The following is a 25,288-nucleotide window of genomic DNA, read 5'->3' as shown; positions in this document are numbered from 1 at the left end:
ACACTTCATACTTCTCAAAGACGGCAAGAGAGAAAGGACACAGAATAGGTGGGACAAACAGAACACAAATAGTTAACACTGTACCTATAAACTGAAATATTGCAATTACATTTAAATAGAGCAAATACTCTAATTAAAAGATAAAAACTGTCAAACTGATTAAAATAAGAACTATAAACTATTCAGAGGTACATGTTAAGATATAAGATCACAATCAGGCGAAAGGAAAAGATACCCAGGCAAACACTAACAGGAAACTGTTGTGGCAGATATCACTGTCAAATAGTGTCTGAAGTAAGAAGCGTTACTAGAGATAAAAAGGAACATTTTATAATGATACAAGTTCAATCTAGCGAGGAGAATTCTAAATTTGAATGTACCTAATAACATAATCTCAAAATATCAATACATAAAAACGGATAGAAGTAGAAAAGGAGAAACAGCCAAATTCATCATCACAGTGGGAGCCTTTAAGGTGCATCTCTCAGTAGAAGGGGGCTGCCCAGTATGCAGTCACGTGCAGCTATGAGGTAGTGATACTTAAAGCGTGGCTATTCCACACTGAGATGTGCTACAAGCAGGAAACGCACAGCGGATTTTAAAGACTTAGTATGAAAAAAAGAGCGTAAAATATTTCATTAGTTTTTTTCATGTTGATTACACACTGAAATGATAATATTTTGGATATCTGTGTTAAATAAAATACATTAAAATTAATTTCACCTATTTCTACCTTATTTAATGTGGCTCCCAGAATCTGAATTACATGATTAACAAACCTGATCTAACTGATACACACAGAATACTGCATTCCCGCTGATACGCATTGCTTTCAAGTGCCCAAGGAACACTTAACAAAATGAATGTGTATTGGGCCATTAGGAAAGCTCATCTCATTTCAAAGGACTGAAATAATGCAGGGTATCTTTAGGGATTGCAGTACATAGACAGTTTATGCCCCTTCAAAATTCATCCCCCCCAAGGTGATAATATTAGGAGGCACGGACTCTGGGAGGGATTAGGTCCTAAGTGCAATGAGCTCCCTTGCCCCCTTCTGCCAGGTGAGGACAGTGAGAAGAAGCTGGACATCTAGGAACCAGGAAACAGGACTCACCAAACATGGAATCTGCCGGCACCTTGATCTTGGGACTTCCCAGCCTCCAGTACTATGAGAAATAAATTTCTATTGTTTATAAGTCAGCTAGTCTATGGTACTTTATAACAGCAGCCCAAAAAGACTAAGATAGGGATCTTCATGGAATTAAGCTAGAAATCAACAAAAAGATAACTAGAAAAACCTCCCCAAACATTGGGAAGTTAAACGACATACTTCTTTAAAAACTTTATAAATAATAATTTTTAAAAACACAACGAAAATTAGAAAATACTTTTACATAAAAGATAAATGAAAATTTGGCTTATTCAAATTTGTGGGGTGCAGCTAATGGTGTTTAGAGGGTAACTTATAGCCTTAAACACATATACTGGAAAAGAAAGAAGGCTAAAAATCAATTAAGCATCTATCCCAAGAAACCAGAAAAAAGAATAGCAAATGAAACACAAAGCAGACGGAAGAAAAAGGAGCAGAAAATAAGGAAATAGAAAACAAATATGAAATTAAAAAAGAAAAAAATCAATAAAGCCAAAAGTTGGTTCTTTGAAAGGACTGATAAAATTGATAAACCCCTAGAGAGACTGATTAAGAAAAAGAGACAAAGCACAAATTACCAGTATCAAGGATTTTTAAAAGGGGATATTATGAACCACTTTACACTTACTAATTGGAAAGTTTGGGTGGGCTGAATAAATTCCTAGCAGGGGGAAAATGCTTTACCTAAACAGACACAAGAAGACATATAAAATCAGAAAAATTCTATTTCCATGTAAAAAATTAAGTCTGAAATTAAAAGCCATCCCATAATGAAAATCCTACACCAGCTGGTTTTGCCAATCAATTCTTCTAAAAATCTAAGAAAGAAAACACCAATCTCACAGGAACTCTTCCAGGGGTAAAAAAGGAACACTTTCAACCTTGTTTTATGAGACTAGCATAACCTTGATACCAAAACCCAACAAGGACAAGAAGTATAAGAAAGTAAAATTACAGACCCTGAATACAGATGCAATAATCCTAAACAAAATATTAACAAATAAAATCCAACGAAAGGAGAATACATCAAGGTCAGGTTGGGATTATACTAGAATCACAAAATTTTTTAAAAAGTTAAGTCACCACATAAAAGAAAAATCACTTGATTGTTTTAAAATTTGCAGAAAATATACTTAAGAAAATTTAATGTAATAATTTTAATTCATGGTTTAAAAAAACTCTTAGCAAACTAAGAATAGAGGAAAATTTTCATATTTTGATTAAAATATCTACAAAAAAGCCACAGTAGGGCTTCCCTGGTGGCGCAGTGGTTAAGAATCTGCCTGCCAATGCAGGGGACACGGGTTCGAGCCCTGGTCCGGGAAGACCTCACATGCCGCAGAGCAACTAAGCCCATGCACCACAACTACTGAGCCTGCGCTCTAGAGCCCGCAAGCCACAACTACTGAGCCCACGTGCCACAACTACTGAAGCCCGTGCGCCTGGAGCCTGTGCTCCACCACAAGAGAAGCCACTGCACTGAGAAGCCCGCAATGAAGAGTAGGCCCTCCTCACCACAACTAGAGAAAGCCCACATGCAACAACGAAGACCCAAAGTAGCCAAAAAAATAAATAAGTAAAATAAATAAATTTTTAAAAATTTAAAGAAAAGCTACAGTAAATATCATATGTAATGGTGAAATAGTGAAAGCTTTTCCTCTGATACTGGGAATGAGACAAGGATATTTATTCTCATTATTTCTGTTCACCACTGCACTGGAGATCCTAGCCAGTACAATAAGGCAAGAAAAAGAAAAAGGGTTATAGCAACTGGAAAGAAAAAAAAAGAAACTTATCTGCAGACATAATTGTGTATACATAGAAAATACAAGAATTATTACTAGAAATAAATGGATTTAGCAAGTGAATACAGAAAAATTAGTTCTATCTCTACATACTAGTAATTTATAATGGCATCAAAAATATGAGACATCTAATTAAACATGCATAAGACATACAGAAAACTGTAAAATTTTAAGACAAATTAAAGAAGATTTAAATAAATGGAGGAATATATATACTGTGTTCATGGATTTTAAGAACAATATTAAAAAGACGTCATTTCTCCCCACACTGGTCTACAAATTAAATTCAACCTCAATTAAAATCCCAACACGTTTTCTGGGGAAAGACAGCCGAGTGGATTCTAAAATTTATCTGAAAATGCAAAGGGTCAAGATTAGCCAAGGTAATACTGAATAATGACTCAGGTGTAGGATTTAAATTACCAGATATGAAGACTGACTAAATCTACTGTAATTTAGATAGTGTTGCATTTGTGCAAAAGAGACAAAAAGATCAATGGAGCAGAGGGGAGCCCAGAAACAGACCTATACACTTACGGTCACTTGATTTACAACAGAGATGACACTGCAGCACACTGGGGAAAGTATGCTTTTTTTAATAAATTACAACTGGATAGCCATACACTTAAAGGAAAAAAAAAAAAAAAGGAATCCTGGCCCCTATCTCACACAATAAACAAAAATCAGTTTCAGATGGATTACAGATCTAAATGTAAAAGATAAAACAATAAAGCTTTTACAGGATAACATCTTCATGCAACTTCGTGATGATATCTTTCAATGAACACAAAGCGCATTAAATATTACTGAAAAGATTGATCACCTGGGGTACATTAAAATAAAAAATTATGCTTTTTAAAAGACACCACTGAGAAAGTGAAAAGGCAAACACCCCCCCCAAAAAACCTGCCATACATATATGTACTCAGAATACATAAAAAGAACTCCTTCAAATCAGTAAGAAACAAAACAGACAACCCAATCAAAAAATGGGCAAAAGACAATTATTTCATCCAACAGAAACGCATACGTATCTGTACCAAAAAGCAAGTAAGAACATTCAGGGCAGCATTTGTAAAAACTAGAAACAACCCAGATACCCATGAACAATAGGAAGAATAAATTATGGTACATTCATACACTGGGTTATTAAATAGCAGATGAGAACGAACAAACCTACATGGAGAGAGTTCGCAAAGATAATGTTGAATGAAAGAATCAGGAAATAAAATATACACATTCCTTTATTTCATTTACATAAAGTCAAGAACATGCCAAATTAATCAACGGCAGAAAGTCAAGACCACAGTTAGCTTTGGGAGACAATTACTGGGAGTGGGTGGGAGGGGGCTTCTGGGAAGCCTGGTAATGTTCTATTTCTTGGTCTGGGCAGTGGTTACAAGAGTGTGTTCGCTTAATGAAAAAGTCACTGCGATGTACACTTATGATTTGTGAATTTTTCTGACGTATGTTCTGTTACAGTTAAGTTTTTTTTAAGTACACTATTACTTGCCTACATAATCTGGCAGGAGTTTATTCACACGCCTACCTGGTCACACAATTAGCCACCAAACAGAAGACAAATGCCAAGAAAGGGAAGGATCCAAAAAGTGTTTACTTAATGGTTCCTGTGTTTCTAAAACGCTGGACTCAGGTGCTCAGGTGGTGAGGTGAGCTGGTGACATCATCACATTCTCCACTCAACAAGGCATTTCCAGGCTACAACACAGAGCAGCAGCTAGCAACAAATCACTAAGCAACTGTCCCACTGGCTGGTGTGACAACCTCCACTGCATGAGACTGGACTTTACAAAACTCCTGTCCCTTACTTGTTACATCCCTTGTGCTCATCCTTTCAAAAAACTACACTTCAGTGTACGTACCTCAAATTACAAGAAGACAAATACAGTTACAAAAAAAACAAAAAAACCCCCAAAGTACCAAAAAGATTTACAAATACTACAATAAAATCCCAGTAAAACATAATTTGGCCAATCCTTCTAAGCTTGTGGTAATAAAATCTGACCCAAACAAACTTGGTAATTTACAAGATTCAAATGAGAAAAAACTTAATGATTCTCAAATTGACAAAGACAGAACATTACAGCACTGACATCAAATTACTGTTGCTAAAAAGGAAATCCAAACGTTTAGCTTATCAATCTTTCAGGAGAATTGACTAAAGCCCAGAAATGCATTAAGGCTAGTAATTATTCATTTACTAATTTACCACTGCAGACCCATCCTGAGAGAATAAATGCATGCTTATTCAGGTCCACCTGAAAGCACCATGAAGGCACCTATTATGAATAGGTAAAATGGCACCTACACAGCTCATAAACACCCAAGTGACATACACATCTCCCACTGTGCTCTGTGCCCCCCAGCGCACACTCTTCTAGCTGACACCCTCTCCCTGCTCCTATCATTAGATCCTCACTCAGCCCCACAAGAAAAGGCCTTGAAACGCTGCTCCAAACACAATATCCTTAGATGAAAAACTTCAGTGTGACTGTAAGCTTTATAATTCTCATCTGCCAAAGAGAAAGTTCCAAAGGAATCCATCTTCAGTCTTCTATCCCCTAAAACAAACTTGACTTACAAAACACCGGTGTTCTGAGAAAAGTGGACTGTAAAAATATTTTTCCTGTGAAATCAATCCTATTTGTCCAGTAAATTTCATTAGGAAATTGGAAATACATAATACAACCCATGGAAATACACATTTAGGCAAGGAATAGCTTAAGACAGCAAAAGGGAAGGCACCACAGAGCTTGGTTACTTCATGGCCCTTTTTCAAAAACTCTGGAGCACTCTTCCAAATCTAGGCAGTTCCTTCTGCCGCCCCAAAGGGGAACAGAGCAATAAGGTGTTTTTACAGAACTTTATGGTACACTAGAGTTTGTTCTCACTAAGAAGTTTAATCCTCAGGAATTTTATCTATATGGGACTTGCAAGTAACAGAACCACCATTTCACAAGTGATTATGCAAAATACACATCTAAAAATTTCAACATTGTAAAAAAGCGTTTAGAAAAAACTCTCAGGTGAAGATCACCCTTACCTGTGGAAGCGCAGTATTGAGCTGCCTCTGCAAGGAATCTCTTTCGTGACCAACCTCGTGTAATTTCCCCTGGGTTAATGCCAGCGTTTCTTGGGTCTCTCTCAGAGTGTCAAGAAGACGGTCCCTCTCTTCCAGCATGGAGACCATCAACTGTTCAAAATGTGAATCTGCATCTGGCTGTGAAGGGGAGCTGGACCCATGGCTCCCACTTCCTCCTGGGGGGCCTTCTGCTTCACTGATGGTCGGCATCACCTCGCACATCATCTTGAAATGAAAGACCCAGACCATAGTCATCAGGTGCAAAATAAAGGCTTCCACAAAGCTGCAACCTTATAGCTATCTGTAGCTGATAAATGAAAGGCTGACAGCCTCATTATTCCCAGATCTGACTGCTATGCTCTGTACAGAAAAAAACTGGGAAAACATACACATGCATATCCAAAGCGCCCAGAACACACAAGATGAAGACATTTAATACTGACAATAATCCAGTGAAGGGGTAAAGACCAAAGAAGACTACCCTCACATAAAGAACAAACCCTGTGGCATTTTCTTTGCAAAGCTGTACTTTCTAGTTGTTGAAAACAAGTGTGCTTCTGTAACCTTTTTTTTTTTCCTTTCTATTTCCCGGTGGGGGAGAGAAAGTCAAAGCACGTGCCACCCAATCATTTTTCAGGAAAAGCACAGAAGGAGCATACAGCCAGTAAAACTGACAAGTACAAAATCCATCAGGCATCTTGGAGGAATGTGTGCAGTCAGCTCCTAGGAAAGACTGACGGCTCCCTGAATTCTTGGGCTGGATTTGGTGAGCGATAAACGGAACTGGACTCGTTAAGGGCGGCGAGAGGTGTTTTTCAACGGCTGCAATGGTTGGTCAGTCAACCTAACTTACGTAAATTAACAGACCCCCCCCCCCAAAAAATTCCACAATGGAAATATAGCAGGTCGAGACAGACGTGCACGGCTAGTAAGGAAGGAAAAGTGAAAGGTGAGATTACGAGAGGCTACTAAGTGTCTCAAATATAATGACGGGGCGAGGGGCAGGGGGCCGGTTCCCGAGGCTGCCGCCGGTGTTCCGGGCTCGGCGGACCCCCGGGACGGAGATGCCCAGGACCGCGTACCACGCACCTGACAGTGACAACGACTCTACCCCGCTCGCACCCGCACCCGGTGCTGCAGCAGCCCGGACGCCAGGGTGCCGAGAACGATTCACCACGGGAACCCAGCCTGGCTCGGGACTTCCTGCGGCCACAGGTCCTCGCCCCCGCGCCCAGCGCTGGGGTCACCGGGGGCGCGGGTCACCTGGCGCTGGGGTCAGGGAGGGGGGGCGCACGGCCCCGAGAGCCCGTTCGCCGGGGGTCCCGCGGGCAGCGCCCCCTGCCCCCGCGACCCCGGGCCCCGCTGCGCACCCTTCCCCCGGGGCTGACATTCACCAGCCGCGCGGCCCCCGCGGGGAGGGCGCCGGCGCCCGGGGCCCCGCTCCGCCCCAACCCTGCCTCAGTCCCCCTATCTCTTACCTTGCTCGCCGGCGGGAGCGGGCGAGGAGGCTCCGCGGCGGCTCGCGGGCGGCTGCTCGCTCCAGGCGAGCTCGGGGCCCGACGAAGGCAGCCCGCGCCCGCCGCCCGCCCCGCGCCCGCGGCCCCGGGCCCGCCGCCCCCAGTCACTAAGGCCGGCCCGCGGCCGGACACTGGCAGAGCACAGGAGGAGCGGGCCCGGCTGCGCGTCGCCGGCGTCAACGTGCCCGACGTCGGGCGCGTCGGCGCAGCGTCAGCGCCGAGCGCCGCCGGCACGCCCCGCCCCATCCCCCGGGGGAGGAGCCCGGGGGCGTCCGAGTGTGCAAGCACCGCCTCCTCAGGGGGGCGGGCTCGCCTCTCGGACGCCGATTGACTGGATACAGTAGAAGCCCCGCCCCCGGCCCCGCCCAGGTGGGTGAGCCTCGGTCGAGTCGCCGCTCCTGATTTCCGATACCGGGCTCCGGGCTTTGGTCCTCGTCCCGAGCAGCGTCTTCCACCTGGGTGGCTGCCCCCAACTCTCCGCTTACAGCCGCGGAGGACACCGAAGGTCGTTATCGAGCGTCTACTGGGTGCCAGGTTCTGAGCCCGACACTTCCCGAAGGTCACGGCTACACACCTTAACGCGGGAGCGCGCCCCAGTGCAAGTCACCCGTTCGCAGCTGGTCGGAGCCTGCGGTGTGGCCTCCGGAGCCTCCTAGGAACCGGTCCTTGCACGACTCGGAAGGACGCGGTTTCTACGCAAGACCCGTTACCGACCTTTACCTGCAGTACCTGGGGAGGCAGAGATGGGCAGCGTTTGATGTTGAGGCTCCTGGGCGCTGTGTCGAGAAGGCAGGCTTTGGAGCCAGGCACACCTGGTTCAATTTCCAGCAGATACTTCTCCCTGCGATGTGGGCCTGGGCACCGCGGGGGAACCCACTTGTAAGATGGGAGAGTGATACAGACTTACCCCAGGGCTGTTATAAGAAACAGAATGTGTAGGGAGCACCTAGTCAAGGACCTGGCTGGGGAGGTACTCAGCGAATGGTGGTCATTTTTATCTTTCTCAACATTGTTATCCTTATTCATATCCGTATTTCATCCTTGCTCAGACTTTTAAAAACCCCTGCTTTGTGCCAAGTCCTGTGCTATATCTTGCAGATGCAGAGATTAATAAATACACCTTTAATAAATAAAAGCAGATGCTCCCCACTCAAGGTCTGACTCCTGGATCACAAATTCTTGGCAAAACAAAATATCCAGGCATTGTTGCCAAGTGACACTGGCCGCTGTCTGGCTAAGTCTAAGAAAAGGCTGCATGGCGGGGGAGGGGAGTGAAGCCTTCCAAGGTAGATTCCTTGATTCCCAGTTGTGAGCTCACCAAGAACAGGTGCTATGTCTGATTGGCTTTCTTACCTCCCAAGTCCAGGACCACACCTTTCATCCACGTATTTGTTTATCCAATAAATATTTGAATGACTCCACGTAAATATGAATTTGCACCCCTGATCCAGGGTCTGGAACAGAGGAAAACATCCATTTCTCCTCAAGTGTACCAGCTTAATTCATCCAGCCCATATTGGCGCCATGCTCAGAAAGTACCTGCCTCCTAAAAAATCAGCACAATAATAAAATTGTGTTCAACAGAGTAGAATGTTCATTCATTTCATGAACATTTATAGAACACTGTGAGCCAGGCATGGCCTAGGTTTGGAGAACACAGGACTGCGAAAGACATCAACTTCCCCCAATTCACAGCCTGGAGGGGAGAAGAGAAACAGACTATTCCAATGTCTGTCCTATAAACAGCGTGTGACTTGGTGCCTTGGGACCACAGAGGAAGGAGGAACCAACTCTGCAGTTGGCATCACAGGGGCTTCACAGAGGGATGACATCTGAGCTGGGTCTCAGGATGAGCAGTTTTCCAAGCAGAGAAGGGAGAAGCCCATTTGGTATAGCGGCAGGAAAATGAGAATCCCAGATTTCATTCATTTTCATGCATTCATTTCATTCCCTCAGATTGCAAAATCAGTTAAGAGGAAAATTGTAAGCAACCTCAAATGGCCAACAAAAAAAGACTGGTTAGGGGCTTCCCTGGTGGCGCAGTGGTTGAGAATCTGCCTGCCAATGCAGGGGACACGGGTTCGAGCCCTGGTCTGGGAAGATCCCATATGCCGCGGAGCAACTAGGCCCGTGAGCCACAACTACTGAGCCTGCGCGTCTGGAGCTTGTGCTCCGCAACAAAAGAGGCCGCGATAGTGAGAGGCCCGCGCACCGCGATGAAGAGTGGCCCCCGCTTGCAGCAATTAGAGAAAGCCCTTGCACAGAAACGAGGACCCAACACACAAAAAAAAAAAAAAAAAAAAAGACTGGTTAAATCATTGCACTGCAAATGACAGAAAGCTTGATGACATATTTTAGAGGTATATTTTAGATGACTGGCAAAATTCTTTATCCTGACTGTGGTGGTAGGTACATGACTGCATGCATTTGTCAAATCTAACAGAACTGTACAGTAATGTGTAAATTGTGTCCTAAGTTTAAAAAATTGAAGTATAGTTGATTTACAATGTTGTGTTAGTTTCAGGTATATAGCAAAGTGATTCGGCTATGCATACATATATATCTATTTTTTTTCAGATTCTTTTCCCTTATAGGTTATTACAAAATGATTGAGTATAGTTCCCTGTGCTATACAGTAGGTCCTTGTTATCTATTTTATCAATATATACCTAATTTTTTTAATGGGAAAAGAAACTTAAAAAAATACCAAGTTACACACAAGTATATAGGGTGTGAGCCCTAATTCAAAAAAGAAAAGTTTGTGTTTAGATGAAGTCTGTATTATCTAAAATTTATTATCTTGTATCTGAAAATTTTTAAATATTACTGATATTAATCAAAGTGATACAATTTTAATAAAATGAGTTTTACATGAAATGAAATATTTTTGAAAAGTGAAATTCAATTTTAAATCTCAAATTTGTAAAAGAAAAACATGTATGTCTATATGTGAAAACATTGTTACTGAGTTCAGTTAGTTTCTTACATTTCTCTATATATGTACGTACAGAGATACTCCTAGAAAGAGTTAATGTCAGCCTGTTGGCAGGGGTTGTCTTTGAGGGGGACAATGGGTTGTTTTCACTTTCTTCTTTGTGCTAGTTTGTGCTTTCCAGATACTTTATCATGAATGTGCATCTTTTTATCATTAGAGGAAAAAAACCCACCAATGTTACTTCAATAAAACCTAGGCAAGAACAAACCATGGCACATTGCTTTCAGGAAGCTAAGATGACATTTTGATGTAGTTATCTATATCACTCAACTAAACTCTTTCCCAGAAGTATTCACCTGAAAAATATTTCAGAGGCTCAGTCAGGAAAACAATGAACATGAGAAATGTTTTCCCTCCAATTCTTCTATTAAAGGCTAGGTAAAATATGGGAGTACAGGTGGGGGGTAGAGTGTTTTTTACTGTGCCCAGAGTTGTGTTTTCACAAATGTGCCCGCCAGTGTTGACTCTCCAGATGATGTAGCTGTCAACCTTGAGCGTGGCCTGGGCCACCTCCCCTTTCTAGAGAGGTGAGGGGCCCGGGAGGAGAGGTGAGATTAGAATGTGGCCTGGCCTCTGTCACAGAGATCTGCGTGTGTCCCAAGTCTACTGGAATATGTAAAGCAACCTAATGAATGGTGGTGGGACAATACTATTCGGGGGTGGGGTGGGGTGGAGAGGTCTGAGCTGGGGGTGGGTGATGGAGGATGTGGCTCTCCGTTTAAGAGGAGGAAACAAACTCAGAGATGCAAAGAGCTTTGGCCCAGCAGCACCCAGCTAACTTGGGAAGAGCTGGGACTGGAGCCTTGAGTGAACGGGGGGTCCTAATTGCTAATCTCGTCGCTATGCTTGTGAGCAAGGAATGGTCTCTTTTTTTTTTTTTAATTTTTATTTATTTATTTATTTATGGCTGTGTTGGGTCTTTGTTTCTGTGCGAGGGCTTTCTCTAGTTGCGGCAAGCGGGGGCCACTCCTCATCGCGGTGCGCGGGCCTCTCACTATCGCGGCCTCTCTTGTTGCGGAGCACAGGCTCCAGACGCGCAGGCTCGGTAATTGTGGCTCACGGGCCTAGCTGCTCCGCGGCATGTGGGATCTTCCCAGACCAGGGCTCGAGCCCGTGTCCCCTGCATTGGCAGGCAGATTCTCAACCACTGCGCCACCAGGGAAGCCCCAAGGAGTGATCTCTTAAAGGGACCCCCAAAGAGTAAGCACTTTATCAGTGGGTCTCAGCGCTGCCCCAGTAATCCAGTCCCCTGCGGGGGAGGTGAGGCCCCGGGCTTCATTAGCTTGATGACTTTAGCCATTAGAACCAACCCTGTCTGGGTTTCCCATGTATCCCTGCCAAGGTGAGGAGGGGTTCACAGACAAGGAGAAAGGGAAAGAAAGAAGACTATTCGTCTCATTTAGTTCTTAAGATAATTCCCCACACGGCTGTTCCTGTATCCTTCCCACTATACACATGAGGAAACTGAGGTCCCAGTGGCCACTAAGCAGGGAAGATCATCAGCCTGCGTGGTCCAGTTTCCATGGCAGTTCTGTTTCCCACAGTTGACCAATTAGCTGAAGTTTTGGCCCATGACCGAGCCCGTCCGGAGCTTGGTTGGTGCGCGTCCATCCCCAAGAGCAGGAAGGAGAAAAAGCATTTACAGAGAACCCCTAACTCATGTAGCCTCACTCAAGCCTCACAAGTGTATCTTCCATCCTTTTACGAATGCGAACACTGAGACGCGGAGAGATCAGATTACCTGTCCAAGGCCCACAGCTTATGATTTGGTAGAAGCTGGGGGTCTTGAACCCAAGACTGCCTCCAAAGCCAGTTTTCGTGCTGCTACAACGGAAGGAGTCCCCAGGCCGCCAGAGCTGGGGACAAATCCCCTAGACCAGTGCATCAGGACACTAAACCTGATGCCCATTGAGGGTCTACGTGCCTCTGCACCTCTGAAACACGCCCCATTGTCCCAACACAGTGCCGGGCACAGGGAGTTACCAGCTCCTAGAGGACCTCAGAGCCTCGCACATGGACATGAAGACGTCCATCCCTTTCATCTGTGTAAGTTTATTTATTTATTTATTTATTTTTGGCTGCGTTGGGTCTTCGTTGCTGCGCGTGGGCTTTCTCTAGTTGCAGTGAGCGGGGGCTATTCTTCGTTGTGGTGTGTGGGCTTCTCATTGCAGTGCCTTCTTGTTGCAGAGCATGGGCTCTAGGCGTGTGGGCTTCAGTAGCTGTGGCACGCAGGCTCAGTAGTTGTGGCTCGCAGACTCTAGAGCACAGACTCAATAGTTATGGCGCATGGGCTTAGTTGCTCCGCGGCATGTGGGATCTTCCCGGAGCAGCGCTCGAACCCGTGTCCCCTGCCTTGGCAGGCGGATTCTTAACCACTGCGCCACCAGGGAAGTCCCTGTGTACTTATATTTAAAAGCAAGTCATAAGCTCCTTGCAACTCGCTTCTCTTGACAACTTCATTATGCTCTGCAGATAGAGGCAATCTAATAAAAACGCCCAGCAATTGGAGGAAGAAGGGCCTGGGCAGGTAGTTCAGACTCTCCGAGGGCTCGGCTGGGGCCCCAGCCCTGATCTTTACCTTGAACTCGGGTGGGGTCCACACCCATAGGAAGCCTTGATCTCTTCATCTGTAGACAGGGATAATAACACCCACACTAACTATCACGCTGGGATGTTGTGAGACTCATGGCTGGACATGAGAAGTGACCACCCTGGCAGCCCTGCTGGTTCCCTGCTGAGTCTGGTCATCAGGCCCCTCTTTGTTTGTTTATTTATTTATTTATTTATTTATTTATTTATTTATTTATTTATTTAGGGCTGTGCTGGGTCTTCGTTTCTGTGTGAGGGCTTTCTCTAGTTGCGGCGAGCGGGGGCCACTCTTCATCGCGGTGCGCGGGCCTCTCACTGTCGCGGCCTCTCTTGTTGCGGAGCACAGGCTCCAGACACGCAGGCTCAGTAGTTGTGGCTCACGGGCCCAGTTGCTCCGCGGCATGTGGGATCTTCCCAGACCAGGACTCGAACCCATGTCCCCTGCATTAGCAGGCAGATTCTCAACCACTGCGCCACCAGGGAAGCCCCCAGGCCCCTCTTTGAAAGGCGCTTTCGCACAGTAGTTATAATTGTAGGCTCCGGAGCCCAGTGGCCTAGTGCAAGTCTTGGTTCTGCTTCTTTTTGACATGGCCGTGTATTCTTAGGCAAATCCTCTCTGGGCCTCACTTTCCTCATTCCTAAAGTGAGGATGATAGAACCGCCTCATGGGGATGGCTGTGAGAGTTATGCTAGTTGGGAAGGGCGATATAGAAGTTCTCTATTATCACCTGAGGGGGTCCCTTTCATCCAGGCCATGCCCACCCACCCTAGAGAGAATTGGGATTGAGCTGAGTCCTCTGGTATCTCATTGCCCTTTGCCCCTGAAAGGCTAAGAGAGGGCCTGGACCCTGATCTTGTCAATTCCACATAAGGGACAGTGCAGGGGCTTGTGGGGTTTTCCTCTCTGTCAGAAGAGAGAACAGCATGGGAGAAAGCCTTGTGGCTCTTCTTCCTATTTGCCCCCTGACCTTCAGGACATGCGGCCAGGAGCTGTGGCAGTGTCCTGAGGCCACAAGGGGAGACACTGCCCATTGGGTTTCTAGGCAGGAATTCTTTCCCACCATTTCTCGTGAAAGTTATGTTTTTCCTAATCCCAAATAGAGATATCAGTCAAGACATAGAGACAAAGGGAAAAGCATTAAAATTCTCTTTGGAGAATGAAATAGTCAACATGAAGAGGTTACTGGTTGGAAAGAATCCATTGTTCAGGTCAAAAGCGAGGTCAGGAAGTGCTCTTACGTGGAGTTGAAGGATAAGGTTGAGATTTTGGGAACCAGGACAGAAGCACAGGGGCAAGAACCAGCCACTATGGAACCAGTCTGGCTTGTGGCTGCAGCACATTGTGACTGCCTGCTTGGGGCCCTGCCTGTGCCAGGGGTGAGTCATTCATGTGAATAAAATAAACACGAATGAGTTTATACACACAGGACACTTCACACAAATCCTATGAGTGGTGTTCTAAGGAATAAACAAACAAAGTCCTTAAATGGGCGAGTTTGTGATTCTTTGTAGTGCTATTAAACTTGCTCAGGGATCTCAATGTCACATGATTTGAATCCCACTCCGCAATACTTGCTGGCACTTCTCAGTGTTTGAATATTCACTGTAGGCTATGGTTTTGTGAAGCAGATGAAATAGTTTCACCACTAAAAAAGTGACCTCATGGGGATGGAAAAAGGTATTCCATGCAAATAGAAATCAAAAGAAAGCTGGAGTAGCAATACTCATATCAGAAAAATAGGCTTTAAAATTAAGACTGTTACAAGAGACAAAGAAGGACACTGCATAACAATCAAGGGATCCATCCAAGAAGAAGACATAACAATTGTAAATATATATTTATCCAACACAGGAGCGCCTAAACATATAAGGCAAATGTTAACAGATATAAAAGGAGAAATTGACAGTAACACAATAATAGTCAGGGACTTTAACACCCCACTTACATCAATGGACAGACCTTCCAGACAGAAAATCAATAAGGAAACACAGGCCTTAAGTGACACATTAGACCAGATGGACTTAATTGATATCCCTAGAGTGTTCCATCCAAAAAACAGCAAAATACACATTCTTTTCAAGTGCACATGGAATATTCTCCAGGATAGATCACATGCTGGGCCACAAAGCAAGCCTCAGTAAATTTAAGAAAATTGAAATCATATCAAGCATCTTTTCCGACCACAATGCTATGAGATTAGAAATCAACCACAAGAAAAAACTGCAAAAAAAGTGACCTTGTGGATGAACCTTGAGGACGTGATGCTAAGTGAAACATGCCTGCCACAAAAGGACAAACTCCACCTACAGGAGGTCCCTAGAGGAGTCAAATCCATAAAGACACAAAGTAGGACGTGGGGGCCAGGGGTAGGGGGAGGAGGATGGGGAGTGAGAGTTTAATGGGGGTAGAATTTCAGTCTAGGAAGATGAAAAAGTTCTGGAGATGGAGAGTGGGGATGGTTGTACAACAATGTGAATGTACTTAATGCCACTGAGCTATACACTTAGAACTGGTTAAGATGGTAACTTTTATATTCTATATATTTTACCATAATAATAAAAAAAAAGCAACCTGTACTCTCCTATTGCCCAACTCGAAGAATGCTTCAGACTCCTAAAAATCTGACCAACATCGTTGTCAAGTGAAAGAAGTTTTTCTACAACTGGCATATTTGTCATGAAACAAAGGCTCAAGACTATCAGACAGGGCAATTAATCTTTTTAATATCATGTATTTGTGGAATTATCTTTAAATTTTTAATAATTTATTTTTTATCAAAGAATAGTTGATTTACAATGTTGTATTTGTTTCTGGTGTATAGCAAAGTAATTCAGATATATATATATATAGAGAGAGAGAGATAGATACAGATATAGATATAGATTCTTTTTCAGATTCTTTTCCATTATAGGTTATTACAAGATACTGAGTATAGTTCTTTGTGCTACAGAGTAGGTCCTTGTTGTTTATTTATTTTATACAGAGTAGTGTATATATGTTAATCCCAAACTCCTAATTTATTCCTCCCCCCCTTTCCCCTTTGGTAACCACAAATTTGTTTTCTAAGTCTGTGAGTCTCTTCCTGTTTTGTAAATAAGTTCATTTGTATCATTTTTTTTTTTTAGATTCCACATATAAGTGATATCATATGATATTTGTCTTTCTCTGTCTGACTTACTTCACTTAGCATGATAATCTCTAGGTGCATCCATGTTAAAATGATTTTTAATTGGCATTTGTCTTTTGCTAATAGTCCCTTCTTTTTATGTTTTCTGTTATCCAATATCTATATCAGATAGAGATCCTTCCCACATGTTATTAAAATATGTAATATTGTCAAAATATATTAGTTTATAATAATAAGAAGCCACAAGTGTATGATTTTTTTTTTTACAGAAAACCTCTGAACCTGCTTATTAGGGCCCATCATTATTGAAATCATATAAATACAGTGTTTTGAAAAATAATTAGGGTTTGGGGAATTCTGATACCTCATTCCCAAGTCTCAAAGATGACTATCTGCTGGGAATTTGGAAACCGTGATTGCTGACTTACTGAGGAACAAAGATCACACCGAGAGGCTGTGCCACCCGGCACCCGCGCCCAGGGCCCTGGGGGTCAGAACAAGAAATGAGCGTGTTGTTTGAGCTCTTTCCTTGAATGAATGAATGATCTCACTGCAGCCGACAAAGCCTTTTCTTTCTTCCTGACACTTCCTTAAAAATCACCTTAACTTTGATAGATGACGTGACAACTGTGGGGCGTGGCCATTTTTATCCATTTCATTCATTTATTCAACAGACGTGATCATGTCAAGCCACTTGATGCCAGGCGCCGGGCCAGGCGCTAGAAATCAGACAGTAAAATCAGGACGGCAGAGTTGAGTGTCCAGCGTCGAAACAGACAAGCAAACAAAAACTGCATCTGGTTTGAAAATCACACGTGCTGCGGCCACGAATGGCTCTGGAGACGGGCTCGCGTCAGTTGGATCCCCTACATCGAGAAGTAGCGTTGAGGTTGCCCCGTGGCTGAGAGCTCCTCTCTGCCCTTCTGCTCCCCACCGTTATGCGGGACGGGAAATGAGTTTCCCCGGGGAGAAGCCAGAGAGAGGCGGACAGACGTGAACTCAGCGTCGATTAACTGATGAATCTGTGTGTCAAGCTAAGAGCTCTTATGTGCATTTTGGATCTTTGCCTTGGAGGGTCTGGTTGTCCATCTTCACTGCTAACACCAAGTTAATTTGGAATCAAAGGCTTAGCATTTCATGCAAAAAAAACAAAAAAAAAAACAAAAAAAAAGCTGAAAAACTTTTTCTTTGAGATTGGCATGTGTTTCAGTTTGCTGTAACAAAGTTCCACAGCCTGGGGGGCTTAAACAGCAGACATTTATTGTCTCCAGTCCTGGAGGCTGGAATCTGAGATCCAGGTGTGGGCAGGGCTGGTTCCTCCCGAGGCCTCTCTCCTCGGCGTGTAGATGGCCATCTTCTTCGCCCTGTGTCCTCACAGGGTCACCCCTCTGTGTGTGTCTGTGTCCTTTTCTCCTCTTCTCATAAGGACACCAGTCCTATGGGATTGGGACGCTCCCTAGTGACCTCATTTTCCTTTAATCACTTCTTGAAAGACCCCAACTCCAAATACAGTCACATTCTGAAATGCTGGGGGTCAGGACTCCGACACATGAATTTGGGGAACACAGATCTGCCCGTGACAGCCTGCCTCAGCAGCGTCCTTGGCAATGATGTAGATACACCAGTAATCTCCCCCCACCTTCCGTGTTAACTTCCTGCCTATCACATTTCCATTTACAAGGTCTGACCACTGACTTCCAGTCTAAGCTGGAATGGCCAGGGCTCAAGGACTGCAGCATACATTTTACCCCACTGAGAAACTTGTTTTAAAAATGAATCTGGAAATACCCGAGCTGGGGGCAGATTCTCAAATCCCCATTTTTTAATGATATTTTTTACTACCATGCCTGAAGAATACCTACAGTCGTTTCCTTATTCCACGTTGGTGAGGTTGTAAATGATTAATGACAATTTGCCTTTATGTGTAGCTTCTGGCAGATTTCTTCAACCTGGCTACTGACTTTGTCTTATTGTGTGTGTGTGGTTTTTGTTGTTGTTTTGGGTTTTTTTTTTTGGCTGCGCTGCGTGGCTTGTGGGATCTTAGTTCCCCGACCAGGGATCGAACCCGGGGTCCCAGCAGTGGAAGCACCGAGTCCTAACCGCTGGACCACCAGGGAATTCCCATAATCCTGTGTGTTTATACCATGTTTAGGGAGGCACCTGTGATTTTCTTGCGCTGTATAGATTTTCACACATCTGATGCTCATTACAGGCCGCTGGAGGGAGATGCAAGAGGGAGATATGGGGATATATGTATATATATAGCTGATTCACTTTGTCATACAGCAGAAACTAACACACCATTGTAAAGCAATTATACTCCAATAAAGATGTTAAAAAAATAGGTTCTGCATTTTTTTTTTAAATAAATTTGCTCCAACCCCACGGTGCCCCTGCCCCGTCCCACCCTCCTCACCCGACCCTGCCTCAACTCCACCGCTGCCCGCTGCCCAGGCAGCCCTCTGGCCGTACCTTCTCCTGGCCCGGATGACAAGATGCTGATGGCAGGGGTGGCTCACAGCTTGGCAGGGACTGACGGGGAGTACTGTCCCCGTCCCCTCCGGCTCAGCGTTCTCAGGACCTGCTGGCTGCGGTTCAGGACGAAGAAAGGGAAACGAGGCCCATTTCTTGGGCAGTGGGTGTGGGGATTTTTTTTTTTTTTTTGGATCAAAATATTTAGACCTGAGTAATGCCTTCCTTGACCCAGGCAGCAGCAGAGTGTGTGAACACCCATGAAGGCTCCAGGCAGGGTGTGAGAAGCAGGGCTGTGAAAAGGAGTTTGCCAACTCCCGGAAAAAGCCGGACAACTGGAACACAAATCCACCACCCACGCTGTGCTGGGAGGTGCTGCCCCAAGCGATTTCTAAGAGCTGATCGCCAAAGAAAAGCCGGGCAGGCTCACAGCCAGAGTTCTGGGAACTGCCCATCCCAGGGCCTGTCGGTCCGCGGTAATTCACAGCGCTGGCTGGTCTGGGCTTTCACACCGGGCAGAATGGGAACACGTGGAATCTCTTTACTGGGCTTCCCAGCGTGGAAGTTGTAGGCAGAGGCTTTGCACAGGGAGGATGGCGGAGGCATGGGGGAGGGCCCGGGGCAGGGTCTGCTCTTGGTCGGGAGGCGGGGCCTGGCAGCACTCCGTCCCTCTCTCTGCCTGTCTCTCTGCCTTGATCTCCAGCACCGAGCAGGTGAGCAGTCGTCACCTGTGGAACAACTGCTGTCCCCGGAAGGGTCCCAGGGAGCCCACGTGGAGCAGTTCCTTCCTCCTGGATGGGTCGGGTGCCTCACTGTGACGCAGCCCACCCTGCTAGCTCCCTCGGACCAGGGCGGGAAGGGTCTGGATCACTCACACCCTGACCTCATTCATTCAGGACACAGTGATCTCTTGAGGGCCTACAGGGAAGGAAGGAACCGGACAGGCAGGATCCTGGGGAGGAGATAAGCCTTAAAGAAGTAATTACCCCAGCACTTCTTCAATCACATGGTGAGACATGCCCCACTGGAAAGGATGGGAGCAAGGAGGGCTGACAGCAGTGGCAGCGCTGCTCTAACCTAGTCTGATGGGGGACGGTGGTGGGCAAGATGGCGGTGCTGTGGCCGCCAGGTGCGGGCAGGAAGACCTGGCTGCCCCTCCGTGCTTGGCCCATCTTAATAGGCCTGAGAGGGCTCCTGAGTGAGCTTCCAGCAGCCCCGACCAGACCCCATCTCCTCCATCCCATTGAGCAGCTGGGGGACCTCAAGGCGTAAGATGTGGTCCCGCCACGAAGGAGAGGCCATGCCAGAAACAGCCCAACTCTATGGGGTGCCCTAGACTTTTGGATCAACACATCGCTAAGTAAATTTTGAGCACCTTCCTCTATGTAATGGTGGGTGGGTAGATATGTCCGCGTCCTACTCCTGGTCCCTGTGAATGGAATCTTACTTAGAATAAGGGTCTTTGCAGATGTAATCAAGTTAAGGAAGTCAAGATGCGACCATCCTGGATTTAGGGTGGGCCCCACATAGAATGACTGTGTCCTTATAGAAAGAGTAGAGGACGCAGACACACAGGAGAGAAGGCGTGTGAAGACGGGGGCAGAGATTGGAGGGATGTGGCTGTAGGCCCAGGAGCACCAAGGGGTTTTGGCCACCACAGGAAACTAGAGGAGCCGCATGGGACGGATTCTCCCTCTGAGCCTCGAGAAGGAACCAACCCTGCCCACACCTTCATTTCGGATTTCTGGACTCATTTCTGGTCTTCGTTTTGGATTTCTGGTGTTGGAGGTGCTTGATCAAAAAGTTTAGGGCCGGGACTTCGCTGGTGGCGCAGTGGTTAAGAATCCGCCTGCCAATGCAGGGGACACGGGTTTGAGCCCCGGTCCGGGAAGATCCCACATACCACGGAGCAACTAAGCCCGTGCGCCACAACTGCTGAGCCTGCGCTCTAGATCCCGTGAGCCACAACTACTGAGCCCACATACCACAACTACTGAGCCTGCGCACCGCAACTACTGAGCCTGCGCTCTAGAGCCTGCGCGCCACAACTACTGAAGCCCATGCGCCTAGAGCCCGTGCTCTGCAATAAGAGAAGCCACCGCAAGGAGAAGCCCGCGCACTGCAACGAAGAGTGGCCCCCGCTCGCTACAGCTAGAGAAAGCCCGCGCACAGCAACAAAGACCCAACGCAGCCAAAAATAAAAAAAGAAATTAAAAAAAAAAAGAAGTCTAGGGCCCCCAGAATAGGAGAGAATACATTTCTGTTGTCATAAGCAGTCCGGTTTACTACAAGAAACGAATACATTAAACATTCCTTACTAACATCCTATGTGTGCTCTAAGACCACAGAGCAGGTGGCATAAGGCAGGAGGAGCCCAGGAAGAGGGGAGGATAAAAGTGAAATCCGGGGTCATGGCTACCTGTGGGGTGGAGTGCAGGGGAGCCGGGCGTGAGGTGCACTAGGAGGTGTGATTGGTCCTGGCTTGTTTTATTTCTTAAGTGGTCGGTGGTACGTGGGCGTCCATGTTATCTCGTTATTATTTTCACCTCTGTTCTTTTGTATAAATGAACTATTTCATAATAGACATTTTTTCAGAGGGCGCAGGATTTGGAGTCAGGTGCTGAGTTCATTTTCTGCACATTCCAGCCTGCGGTTCGGGATGCTCACTTGGAGGTAAGTGGTGGTGGGGAGACCGGAGCGCTTGGCTCAGGTGGGCACACCTTATTGGACCCCCCCAGGGGCCGGGGTGGGACCCCAGCTCCAGTCACACAGCTGGTCCCTATGGCAGTGCAGGGTCTTTCCAATAAGAGAGGAAAAGATGGGTCCTTTTTGTCAAATAATTTAACACCTGTTTACATTTAACTTAGACCTTTGTGTAAATATCTTAAACCCAGATGGGGTTTAAGACGAAAGACGTGCTGTCCTTGTTTAAAGGCTTGTGTGCTGGGGAATTCCCTGGCGGTCCAGTGGTTAAGACTCCACGCTTCCACTGCAGGGGGCACGGGTTCCATCCCTGGTCGGAGAACTGAGGTCCCGCTCAGTGCTCTCTGCGCCCCAGTCTCCATCCCTGTGGGTGGCAGAAAAACAGGTTCTCTCGCCCCTGACCTATTTCTCACTGTGTAAGATTAATATTTCCTCTGGGAACCAGAAGCTGAGCTGTACTCCTGCTCTCCACATGGATGCTTTCCTCCTTGCAGTGCCTTCTGGGAATACCTCCAAGTACTGGCCAGCGTCTGCAGGATGGGGGCAGGGGTGGGGACCGCCGTGAATCCCCCTCGAGCCCTGTCCCTCAGCCTCAACCCAACAGGCCACCCTGGCTCAGGAAAGCCCGCCCGCAGCAGCCCAAGCTGAGTCAGATCGTGTTCCTTCCTGGTTTCTGACACACTTGGGATGAAATCCACAACTCACCCAGCAGCAGTCACACTGGCTGCCTTAGTGGCTCTCAAACCTGCCAGGCTGGTTCCTGCCCCAGGGTATTTGCACTGGCTGCTCCTCTTTTCCCAGAACTCTCTGACCTGACCTCTCACACAGCTGACGTCTCCCAGTCTCTGAGTTGTCACGCCATAGAGTCACCTCTTCCAGGAGGTCACCCCACCAGGGAGCCCCTCTCAACCCGCTTGCCTCTCCTGCCCTGTCCCTCACACAGCTCTTCGTGCAGCTCCTGGCCGTGGTCCCAGTGGGGAAGGGGGAAGCCGGGAGCCTCAGGCAGTGAGGCGATGAGCTTGGTCCTGGGAGAGGAGGGAGAGAGAGGTAACCAGGCCAACTCCCGTCCCAGCTACCGCAAGCCTATGAGGTTCCGTGGGCCCAGGTGCCGAGGACACAGGGAGGGCAAGAGGACATGGCCTCGGCCCTTAAGGAACCTAAATTATCCGTGGGTGTAGAGAGTGCAGGGGAAAGGAGGTGGTGGGGTCTGGGAGCCTGGGGGAAGGCACCACCTCTGGCCCAGGAAAAGCAGGGCGGTCTTCCTGGAAGAAGCAACATCAAAGGCAGGACAGAAAGGACAAGTAAGAGTTAGTCATGTGAGGAGAGTGGGGGAAGAAGGTCCATGCAGAGGGACCAGCGGCGCCCAGGCTGGGAGGAGGGTATTCGCTGAGGCTGGGGCATCTACTAGACACTTCACCCCCTCTTCCCAAAGATGGGGGGGTACTCAGATTTGCTCTGCCTGAGGGAAGGGAAATTCCACAAAAGGGAGAGGTGGGGGACTTCCCTGGTAGTCCGGTGGTTAAGATTCCATGCTCCCAATTCAGGGGGCACGGGTTCCATCCCCGGTTGGGGAACTAAGATCCCGCATTCCGCACAGCGCGGCTAAAAAAATTAAAAATAGATAAATAAATAAATAAAATTGAATTCCCAGATGACAGCCCCAAAAGATGCACTTATATATGGAAAAAAAAAGAGGGAGAAGGGGCTTCCTCCCTCCCACCCCCTTTCCTGGGGCCCCCTGGGACAGTGAGGCGAACCCCCAGCCGCCGCCAGGAGGAGCGGGGGCGGGGTTGGGGGGGGTGGCTCTGCCCCTTTCCCATGCCTGCAGGCTCCTCCCCCTGCCGTTGTGCCAGCTGGGGCTCCAGAGGGGTGTGGGAGCAGAGCCGCAGGCTCCCACCCACTGCCCAAGCGGCAACCTGCCTGGGGATGACAAGCTGCAGTCTCTTGTGAGAACAATGATGAGGACTCCTAATAAAAACGGAAGAAACCAAACCCAGCCAGAGCAGCAAACCTCACTGGTGCGGCGTGGCGAGCCAGGCCGAGCCAGGAGTGGCTTCTCTGGGCTTTGGGCTGAACTAAGGCCGTCTGCGGCCGACAGTGGAGAAGGAAGGGCAGGCTGACCGGCAGGGCAAATGTGCCGGGCCTGGGGGACGCTTGCTGGGCAGACACAAGGACCGTGGCAGCCACACGGAGGTCTGGATTCCCAGCCCGCGTGTGCAGGTCCGCTGTGATTATTATTATTACGATGTAGTCTCCCTCATTCCGTCCACACTCAGGGAGTCGGGGGTAGGGGAAGAGATGGGTTTCCCTCCCAGTGGCTCCACGTGTTGCCTCGTCCTGGGGGTGGAGCGTGAAGGTGGTGAGTATTGGGGTGAACAGCATCAGGGGTGCCCCTTCTCCGACACTGGGGACCTCGGACAGATCAAAGGCCCAGCGGTAGCCAGGAGGCTGGCCCCAGTCACCGGCTCACTTAACAGGCACTCCCTGAATGCCTGTTACATGCTGGCACTGTCCTGGGGGCTGTGAGTGTCACGGTGAACAAGAGCAGGTGGGGGTCCCTAAGCTGGAGGGGCTTCCGGTCCTACACGAAGCACTGACAGTATCAGAAAAGCAATACATAAAAAGAGCCACTTGCTACTGCCCTGGCCTCAACGCTCCAAGGCCAGTGTGCGAGAGTTAAAGCCAAAATCCCGTGCGGTCTGGGATTTCCCCAAGCAGTCCCCGGAAACTGCTCTCTTCCTGGAATCCAGAGCCCCCGGCTCAGCGCTTCTCTTACTTGGTACCCACGGCACTCTGCCCTGTTCACCCCACACCCTCCTCCCCCTCGCAGCTGTGGCCAAACCCCCTGGCTCCTTTTTAGGGCTCCTCACCCTATGGCGACCCCGTTAAACACTGGGATTCCATAAGGCTCCATCCCGAGCCTGCCTCTCCGTCTGTACTCCCCGGGGAATCACATCCTTTCCTGAGGTTTCAATGACCATCTAGACAGTTATGGTCCCTGTAATGGGTTGAATCGTGTCCCCCCTAAAATTCATGTGTACCTGGAACTTCAGCATGTGAGCTTATTTGGAAATAGGGTCTTTGCAGATGCAGTTAGTTAAGATGGGGTCACACTAGAATAGGGTGGACCCTAAATCCAGTGACTGGCATCCTTACAAGAGGACCGTGTGAAGACACACAGGGGAGAAGGTCAAGTGCCAGAAGGGGGTAGAGGTCGGAGGGATGCAGCTGTAACGCAAGATACACCAAGGATCTCCGGAAACCACCAGAGGCTGGAAGACGCAAGGAAGGATTCTTCCCTGAGTCTATGGAGGGAGCACGGCCATGCTGATACCCTGATTTCAGATTTCTGGCCTCCTGAACCACGAGAGAATAAATTTCTGTTGTTTTAAAGCACCCAGTTTGTGGTCACTTGTTATGGCAGCTCCAGGACTCCCATGCAGCCTCCAATCTGTCTCCCACCATGACCCTGAATGTCACCCCTGCATTTCCAACTGCCTACCAGACTCTCCTCTCTCGACACCTGTTCCTATTCCGGAACTCCTCATCTGGGGAACCGCATCCGGGCTGCCCAAGCCAGAGCCCAGCCATCCTCCGGACTCCTCCCTGCCCTCTACCCCGACATACAATGACTCACCAAGCCCTCCACGTTCCACCTCCTGAATCTTCCTTAAAAGCCAAAGGTTGCAACCAAATGCAATCCTGGAAACTTGATGGGTCCCTGGATTTCAAAACAAACAAAACCCAACTCTGAAAGACATTCCTGGAATAACTGGGGAAATCTGAACTCGGACTGGACACCAGATGCCATCCTGTTGAACTTCCA

At 47.3% G+C, this 25,288-nt stretch overlaps 1 protein-coding gene across 3 annotated transcripts in view; it reads right to left on the bottom strand.

The window, feature by feature from the left end:
* Positions 1 to 7,635, bottom strand: part of PPFIA1 (PTPRF interacting protein alpha 1) — a 91,572-nt gene extending 83,937 nt beyond the window's left edge. For all 3 annotated transcript variants that reach the window (XM_061202224.1, XM_061202226.1, XM_061202225.1), the window contains exons 1-2: positions 7,537 to 7,635; positions 6,020 to 6,283 (exon numbers count right to left, since the gene is read on the bottom strand). In XM_061202224.1, coding sequence (XP_061058207.1) covers positions 6,020 to 6,283 — 264 coding nt within the window. In that variant the 5' untranslated portion in view covers positions 7,537 to 7,635. The remainder of the gene's footprint in view (positions 1 to 6,019; positions 6,284 to 7,536) is intronic.
* Positions 7,636 to 25,288: the final 17,653 nt, after the last annotated feature.

The sequence above is a fragment of the Eubalaena glacialis genome, chromosome 10 (assembly GCF_028564815.1).
Source record: "Eubalaena glacialis isolate mEubGla1 chromosome 10, mEubGla1.1.hap2.+ XY, whole genome shotgun sequence".
Lineage (NCBI taxonomy): Eukaryota > Metazoa > Chordata > Mammalia > Artiodactyla > Balaenidae > Eubalaena > Eubalaena glacialis.
Note: the sequence above shows the minus strand (reverse complement) of the source record. Positions and strands in the feature narration are given on the sequence as shown.